A 9,430-nucleotide genomic window follows, 5' to 3' on the forward strand; every position below is an offset into this window, starting at 1 on the left:
ACTTATTTTATGAATTTATAAAAACATGTGGAGCAAAAATATTTATTATTTCAAAATTCAATTATAATCACATTTATTTGATGCTATATATTTTACCCAGGACAGATTTGATATCTTGTCTGAAATCTAAAGTAACCTAAAGCTACTCAGTTGTCGGTTTGAAAAGAAATAAATAAATCCTTTGGTATTTTGGCCCCAAATCAAATTGAAACAGATATCAAATTAATTACTATTTGATAAATTCGAAATCATGCGAATAATTTATAAAGTTGGATAATTCAATGATCAATACTACAGACTTTAAAGTTTAGTTAATTGTAGCTACACTCATAAGGACGCCACCGATTCTCTACATATTATTATTAGCGTAGAACGCGATTAAAGCGATTATATTTTTTATCTGTCAGAATTGAAAAAATTGTGTCAGAGTTGAGACTCTATAGTCTGTGCTTTAGTATTATTTTTAATTTAATTAAGAATATTTAGATTATTAAGATTGACAATTTATGTGAAAATAAGTAGTTGCATATTGTTGTTAAAAATAGCTAAGAAATAGACGAGTAAACAATGACAAATGAAATTAATAGCCTTCTGTTGTGTCTAAGTGTAAATTAAAGATTTAATTTATTATTGCCGGAATATTGTAACTACAAAATGCCTGCCGTAACGTCAACAACAGCTGAAGATCAAAACGATGGAGATCAGAAAATGTGGAGTGCCCTCAAAAGATATATAATACGAGAAAGGCAAAGAAAGAAAGAAGGTACATTTAATTAGTAGGAATAAAATACAATACTGTCTTTGAATGTTTGGAATAATGTTCAATATTGAAATCTGTAAATTTCATGATTTCTTACAGAATATGAAGCAGAGGTAGAAGAAGAAAGATTGAGAAAGGAGCGGGAGGCACGAGAAAGGCAAGATGTCATGACATTAGGTGAAGTATTGATGAAAATATTGAAATAATTAAAAAAAAACATTGTTGTAAGATTGAGTTTTTAACAGTGATTTGCTTATTTAACTATATTAAAATATGGTATTATGAAAAGATATTATACTGCATACAAACTAAGTTTGACCAGTTTGTAATATTTTTATTAGTAGCAAAGTTCTTATAATAAATATAGCATCATATATTGTTATTTAAGTATTAACACCTTCGCAGCAAATGTTGGTATATGGTAGAGGTTTGGTCCCTGATTAAAACAATATTTTCTTTGTGGTTTCTTTTGATAATTTTACTAAAGGCTTAAAAATTACCATAGTTTCAGTAATAAACACATCAGACTTGAGAAGAAGCTTTAAGAAAAAGACTAGTTAAAGAAATTCTGTAGGTTTTTTTAATGTTATATAATACAATTATTGCTTTCATAAAATAACAAAAAATATATTTTCGTCATATGAAAAAGCCTGGAGGCGATCATCTTATTTCCAAACTGTGTGATCAACTAAGAAGTCTTTTAGTTTTGTACTATCCTTTAGCACACAAACACTCTTTAACAATACTTTTATATTTTAAAAATTGAATATTTTGAAAATTTTCTTTGATTCTGTTGTAAAAACCTATACATAGCTCACAAAAGAGTTACTAACCCTGTGTAATTGGGTAATTGAAGTAACAAGTTTTAGTTTGTTGCTACTGTTAATAGCAGTTATGTTACAATTTCTTTGAAAATTGTTTATGTGTGTGATATTATAAAAACAAATTGAGAAGTGACAGTCTTTATTTTAATTTTGTTAAATATACATCTCTTAATAAATCTTTTGGGCCAAGGTTATAAATTGAAGGAATATCCTTCTTCTGCAAAACAAAAAATGGTATTCATATCAGCTGCATTACTCCAGACTAGAATGCTATAAGACATTATATTTTGGAAATAACAAAAAAACACATGGTGGGGTATTTCAAGTCTGTAGCCTTTGTGGTAAAAAAAGAGCTGTCTAGTCACCAATTTATTTATATTAGGATCCCATTGAAGCTTAGTAGTAGTGATACCAAGGAATTGTGTGTTTTCTGGGATAGCTAATGTTTTCCCATTTAAAATTAAATTTGTTTTGACACATCTTACTTTAGGAGTACAGAATTTAATTCATTCATTCATTCTTCTTACTATATAACAGTAAGTTATTAACAATAAACCAATTTACTATTTCAGGGAGGACATTGTTCACATAATGTTGTCTTAGATTTTCGCGATTATTACACATTGAAATAAAACTAGTTTTTAACGGATTTAATCGCGTATATTAATTATTTTAACATCCCGACGATACGACGATACGCGAGGCTATTGAAATTCAAAAACATCCGAACTTCAATAGAGAAGATGGTTGGAGACTTTCTAACACTTGGGATCCACTTATTAAAAATTTAAAATCCCAAATCCAACAGACTGCAAGACCTAAAGATACAGTTAGTGCCTTCTGCGTGCAACCGGAACGCTACTCAAGATACCAATTAAGAAATCGTTGGCGGTAGTTGTAAATAATATTTCTTTTTAATTCGAACAGACAAATGTCACCTTAGTCTGCCCGTGACCACGAACACTGCAAAGTGCTCGAAACGTCGGGATGTTAAAATAATTAATATACGCGATTAAATCCGTTAAAAACTAGTTTTATTTCAAGGACATTGTTCACTTCATCATGTATTAAACAATGTCAATAATTAAATATTTATTATAAAAATTAGAGAACTATGATAAGCAAACTATCTTGTGTTTATTATCTAAATGATGTGGTAGGTCATTTATATAAACGTGGAAGAGAAATGAGCCATGAATAGATCCTTTAGAGACCCTCACATTAACTGGAGTCACAGGAGAAATATTTCCATTTACAGCATCACTCTGAATCTGATTGCTCAGATACGAAACCAGAAAATTGAATTGAAATTATCCTTAAGACATCTTGTGACTCTATAAATATTTTTAACGAACTCAACAGTAATAACGAAGTGTCGCTTTTCGAGCAACTTGTTAGTGTTATAATATATTAACATTTGATTTAGTAATAATTTTCAAAAATCTTGCTGAGAGTTGGTATAGTAGTACAGAAATAGGTACTACCTGATTTTAATATTGGGATTACTCTACTATGTTTCATGGGGTCAGGAAACACGCCGCAAAGACCTTATACATACATATACATACTTATAATCTTCAGTCAAATAAAATACAGATTATATAATAAAATTTGTGTCAATTGTGTATCAAAAGATTATCATAACTTTGAAAAGTATTATATGAAGCATAAATGAATATGGTATCAATAGATGGTAAAATTAATCATAAAAATGTAAACAAATTGCAGAAGAAACTAAGGAACAGATTGAGCAACTAGAACAGAAGTTAAAACAATTAGAGAAAGAAAAACAACAGTTGTTCATGCAACTTAAAAGAGTACTTAATGAAGATGAAATCAGAAAGAGACAGCAACAAAAAGAGACCAAGTAAGTTATAATATTGTGATTATATGCCTGTAATTGTATTTTTGTGGGTTTAAATTTGTACGATTATTAAGCCCTGCACTCGAAGTACGCAATGAAATTTGAGTAATTTAAAAAAATAAATATAAATTAACAACACATAATGTTATCTTTATCTCTTTTAGTGATATGCAGTCAATGAAGATGCCTATGGGTAATATCCAGATACCTATGTTCTCTGTACCGACATCAATGGGTCAAGGAGAGCCTCCGCAATCACAAGGCAGAGCACCACCACTAACAACCCATATCATGAACAAAGTAAGTATCCTATTGATTTTAATCAATATGCTTCAATAAGTTAAAAGAGTTAAAAAAATCTGATATTATTTATAAATAATAAGTACATTCATTTTGAACCTGTTATGTGTAGATGGACTACATATATCTAGATGAATTCTACACCAGTCTCAGTAATTATACTATGAGATAAATATTTTAGACAATTCTTAATGTATTCAATTTAAACAAATAATGTAGATTTAAAAAGATGTTTTTGTAACAATAAATTGTTTTTTTTTTTTTCAAGAATAAGCACTCAAACTACATGCTGTTCCCACAACAGCAGAGCTTAGTCAGAGGTCCAATACAATCAAATGTGAAACGAACAAGGAGTCCTTCACCAACCTATGCTCTGTACGCACATAGATTGCATCAGCCTCCTATGAAGCACCAAGCCGTCTACTCTGACCACAGTAAGTTAAAAAATTGTAGCAATGATTTTTGAATGACAAAAGTATCCTCTTGATGGATCTTGAGCATTTTGACTCCAAATTTAGGTAAAATGTAATAATAGGTTAAAAGGACATTCCAAAATTTAAAAATATTCTATATTGATTCATTTTGTCTTATAATTAATATTTTTCAGCTGTTATAACTTTGGAAGTGCTAGAAAAATAAGATTGAACATGATATTTTTTTCAAGATTTTTTTAAAAGGATCGTGTATTATAAATCTTTTGCAGAAGTAGAGGATGGTCGTATGGGCCGCCAAATGGCGCGCGCAGTGCTTTGGACCAGTGAGTTTTATTCACGCTAGGTGTCAACACTGTCGCTTCTACTTGCACGCTAAATCATTTTCATCATATCTTTTTTTGCCACGTAATTTGACAGCTGTGATAAGTTTTACGTCTAGACTTTTATGTATGGACTTATTTGACATAGGAACATTATTAATTCAAATTTATAGGACACAACCATTTTAATATTTATGTTTGGTTTTTCTTAGAAATTTCTACTTTAGTTAAAGAATGATTAATCTCACTTTTAAATGTGATTATGATTATTTTTAATATGATTCCATTGGTTTGACTTTTGAGAGAAAAGGCAGCACTATCAAACCTAAGCCACATTTAATGGTAAAGCCGTTAATGTCAAAATAACAGTTACTTCATATGTAATAGGATCTATAGCTGTCAAAATATATGGTAAAGGAACTATATGTTTCATTACATTAATACTTTTATTTGTTTTTCTGTTGTCTGTCGTCTTGTGTCGCTTTATGTATATGTTTCAGATTTTCATGTAATACCTTAACAACCTTCTTCATGTTCTGTTTCTTTAACTGTTAGTTAGTCATTAGTTGCTAGTGTTAATTTAAACCTGGGTTAAACTAACGTAATCATTAGAAGATCATTAATAGCAACAGAATAGACATTGAACCTGTTTAGATGGGTTTCAAGTCTTATTGATTCTAATTTTGATATGATTTTCAAATTATTATTATTTTTTTAATCTTCAGTTTGTCATTAATCATAACCATATTAATAACAATTCCTTGATCATAGAACTAATATTACTGACCATATGTAAATATCATTAACCATGATAACATTCAATAGAATTTGATTGTGTTCTGTTATTGAACCTTGTGTTTTTATTTAAGTATATATCAATTAAATTTCACATAAATATAGATAATTTTATGTGAAAACTATTGTTAGTTTATATTATTTAATAGTTAATAATTACTATTCAATAAGATACTAGATAGAAAATTAACTCTTAAGCTTAGTACTGATGACGCTTACCCCGAAAGCATACATGAGATTTATGGTTACCTCGTCGTCACCCGTAAAATGTTTTGTATATAGATAAATATTTATTTAATTCAACATATACAGAGTCGCCGCAATACGCATCGAACGTGAGCGGGTCGGGTGTTTCGTCGGGCTACTACGCGATGCCGACGTCGGGCGTGGTGGGTGTGGTGGCGGAGCGTCCGCCCCCGCTGCTGTACGCGCACCACGGACACACGCCGCACGCGCACACTCCGCACACCCCGCACACTCCGCACCAGTCGCACCAGCCGCACCAGCCGCACCAACCCCACCAGACCCATCACACGAACCTCATGTACGCGCCCGCGCAGCCGCAGCTCTACTTGGACATGCTGAAGAACAGGGACGGTCAGCAGCACTCCGAACAGAAGAAGGAGGCCCAGGTATGAGATGGGGTGTGCTTTGTATTATTTACACTTATCATCATCATCTGATTAAACTCCAACTGATCTCACTGTTAATATTGCTTAATTGCTCGATCGAACTAGTGGGCCTACATTCAATGGGTGGACAAATAAAAAATTAAGAGTTTTCTATCGAGATATTCTCAGTAGCAGTTTAAAGTTTGTCAGTTGCCGATTGTTACACTTACACTATACACGGAAAGCCGTTGGACGAGCAGCCTATGTCTCTGATATATTGCCTACCCATCGGAGACTGACAATATCATAAGAAATAGACAGTTTGCGCACCGACTTGTGAACAACACGATATTCTGTGCACTTAGATAGACGAAATAATCCACCGCCGATCTCAAGAAGAGATCATCGATTTGTCCTGCTAGATATCGAGCGGTCCTTCACGGAGGTAGTGACTAGTGACCCGTGTTTTACAGCCGCAGGTACTGATCGGGCTGAGCGAGGGCCACCACCCGTCGGTGAGCAGCGGCGTGTCGTACGCGCAGCCGCCGCCCGCCGCGCGCCACCTCGCCATCCACCCGCCCGCGCCGCAGCACGCCAACATGCAGGTCTGTCGCCGTATCGAGTCGGGGGGGGGGCACCTAAGCTTACTTGACTAGGAGATTGTTGCTCCCTACTCCATGTAAAGCACGAACATTTGTATAAGATATCAGATAATATCAGATATCTGAATTAAATAACTTATTTTGGAGGTGCTATGGACATCATTTTGAGTATTTAAAAGTCCACACCGCGACCTACAAAGGCTCCGGAATTCAGTTTTGCCGTGTCCCCAAACGCACAGGCCGGGTTATAGGGAATGCCGTTGCCGTGACTCATGTTTGTTGTTGATTTGTGGAAGAAGTTGTTAAGAACTATGTAATTGTAATTAATCACAATTATAAGGGATTTCCTTAAACTGTTGTCTTCTATAAATCCCATTAAGACATTCTTCTAATATCAGTTGTGATATTTTAAGCCAATATTTTATCTGTGGTCGACAACGTTATAAATCGAAATGACTTAATGTAAATCTCAAGTATAATTGATTATTGATTAATTAAAAACTAACCATTTTATTGTTACAGACAGCGAAACCAGGGAGTATAACCCAGGGTTACCCAGTTCAGCAATCAAATCCAAATGTACAGAACCCGAATATATATCCCAACAGACACCGCTATTAGCTAATGATCGTCCAGCGAGACGCCTCACCACCACAACCATCAAGAAATATAATCATGCATACCAGAACTTATAAAGATCTTTAGTACAAACATTATTCAATGATATTTAAAATGGTGACTTTAAAAAGAACGTTTTATTTTTATATTTTATTATGCGATAGTTTCGTTATATTTCATTATTATACAGTGTATGTGTTAGTCGGTACAGTTAAATTGGTATTATAATAGTTGTATATAAAATTATTACAAGCAATGAATACTAGCTATTTGAAAAAGCCATTCGCCAGAGAATGATTCTTGACTGAGTTGATCTGTAAAAAATACTATAGATTTTTTGTTTTTTTTTTGTATGTTTTACGATCAGACTGAGGGCTTAGTTTCATATTTTAATGTTATCGAGTTAACCTAGTGTTCATTGTTTGTAACATGCTTATTTTTTTGCGATAATCCTAAAATTATTGTCTATAACAATTAAATTAGAAAAAATATGATTAAATGTAATTTATTTTTACATATTTGGTAGTGGTTTCTATTCAAGTTCTTAATTTCTTTTTTCTTAATTTAGCAATAGGTAAGTTTATTTTCATAATCTGTGGCAATGATCTGTAATGACACCTGCAAGTTTATCCATTTATAGAACTTGGTGTTCAAATTGCCCAATAATATTACATGTATAGATTTTATTGTATTATAGATATATTTTTTTTAAATTAAACATTTAATTTTTCACGTCTAAGAAATTTGTAGTATTTTTATTTATGTAAATAGTGTCATTAAATAATAAATAAGTATATAATCGAAGTGCTGTAAATTTATATAATTGCTTGTTTGTAGGTAAAAGTAATAATAATTATATTATATAAAAATTGGTTATCTTTCATAATTTTATCCCCGCAACCTTTTCATGATATAATAATAATAAAATAAATATATAAACTGTATACAGTTATCATCGTTACATCATATTTTATTCAATATAAAATGCAATTAATAAAGAATAACTAATAAATTGTGTAAAATGAGTTAAAGATTATCTTCTAATAATATTTGAAAATTTGTATTTAATATATAATATTTGCCTAAGAATAAACAACGAAGTCAAAGCGTACTTGCGTACTTTTGCTTTTGACGGTAATAGCCGCCGCGCCGGTGCCATACAGTACAACTCAGCGCATTGTTTCTTTAAATGCGCTCTCATGCAATCGTAATAATTCGTCACTTACTTCAATCTGGAACCTTCCCTTACGAAATTTCTGCCTACGGTTAAATCTTTGGCTTCAAAGACGAATGTTCGTTCAGACACTACCAGCGATCAAGGCCTTTTTTTTATTTGGTCTAGTCGTTAAAAATATTTTGAAGGTATCGAATATAAAATAGTTAGGAGACAATTAGTACATTCCCTAGATTTTACTGTAAACTTTTCCAACCTTTCGTTCGCAAGTGATTTTTTCCGCGTTTTCAAATATTAGCAACTGAGTCACTATTCTTTTTTGGGAATAAGTATATCCCCCTAAAAAACAGTTCCTAATTATTTTATAGTCCGAGTAGCCGGGTTAATATGTTTATGTTTAATCTGTTACGTTTCTCTTTTCTCCTGCTCTATAATATAAAACGCCTTATCAGAGTTTTTATTGTGAAACAGACACGCTTAAGTGGCTTGGCGCCCGATCTTTAAGACACCTTTAATGAATGTCCAGCCAAAGTTATATTTTACTCGACTACGACAGCAAGTGTTATGCGTTTAGCACTCATCTCAACTAGAAAAAGTACCTATAAAGTCCAAATACGCATACGCATACAATATATTTTATAGTCGGCGGTGATCGAATCTTCTAAGTACTGCATAAGTTAGTTGTAACTTGACCACTGTGCCCAAATTTACGAATTTTATAATTGAATGCGTAATATATTTTGTATTTTAGGTGGTATTACTTTAAAACATGATCTATTAATGGGAAAACAGTGGCACAGAAATATGTTATGACAAAATTACATATAAGCTTTTAAACGCGACATAGGCGGCCACAAATATTTATTTGAACAATATTTGGCCAATTAAAATTAAATTGAGAGTATGTATATCAAATATTCGGTTAAGAAACTTAAAATTATAAACCCTTAAAAATATTGCAATCTCATAGGCTTAGGGTGGGGTTAAAGGTGCACGCGGGAGGCAGTTTGACCTGCAAGTAGGTCGCGACGATCGATGCACCGCTGCATCTTGCCACAGGGTTTCGAACGTTCTAGATGAATTGATGTTTAATTAAGTATTCAGTGAAGCCGTATCATTTGATTGTAA

General features: G+C 32.4%; 1 protein-coding gene across 1 annotated transcript; it reads left to right on the plus strand.

Annotated features, from left to right (window-relative positions):
• The first annotated feature begins 473 nt into the window (after positions 1-473).
• Positions 474-7,876, plus strand: LOC125063899 (putative uncharacterized protein DDB_G0291608). Its single transcript, XM_047670589.1, has 9 exons — positions 474-763; positions 860-937; positions 3,313-3,451; positions 3,613-3,748; positions 4,017-4,182; positions 4,452-4,505; positions 5,610-5,929; positions 6,382-6,513; positions 7,033-7,876. The coding sequence occupies exons 1-9, from the start codon at positions 655-657 to the stop codon at positions 7,129-7,131; spliced, it is 1,233 nt and encodes a 410-aa protein (XP_047526545.1). The 5' UTR covers positions 474-654; the 3' UTR covers positions 7,132-7,876.
• Positions 7,877-9,430: the final 1,554 nt, after the last annotated feature.

The sequence above is a fragment of the Vanessa atalanta genome, chromosome 5 (assembly GCF_905147765.1).
Source record: "Vanessa atalanta chromosome 5, ilVanAtal1.2, whole genome shotgun sequence".
Lineage (NCBI taxonomy): Eukaryota > Metazoa > Arthropoda > Insecta > Lepidoptera > Nymphalidae > Vanessa > Vanessa atalanta.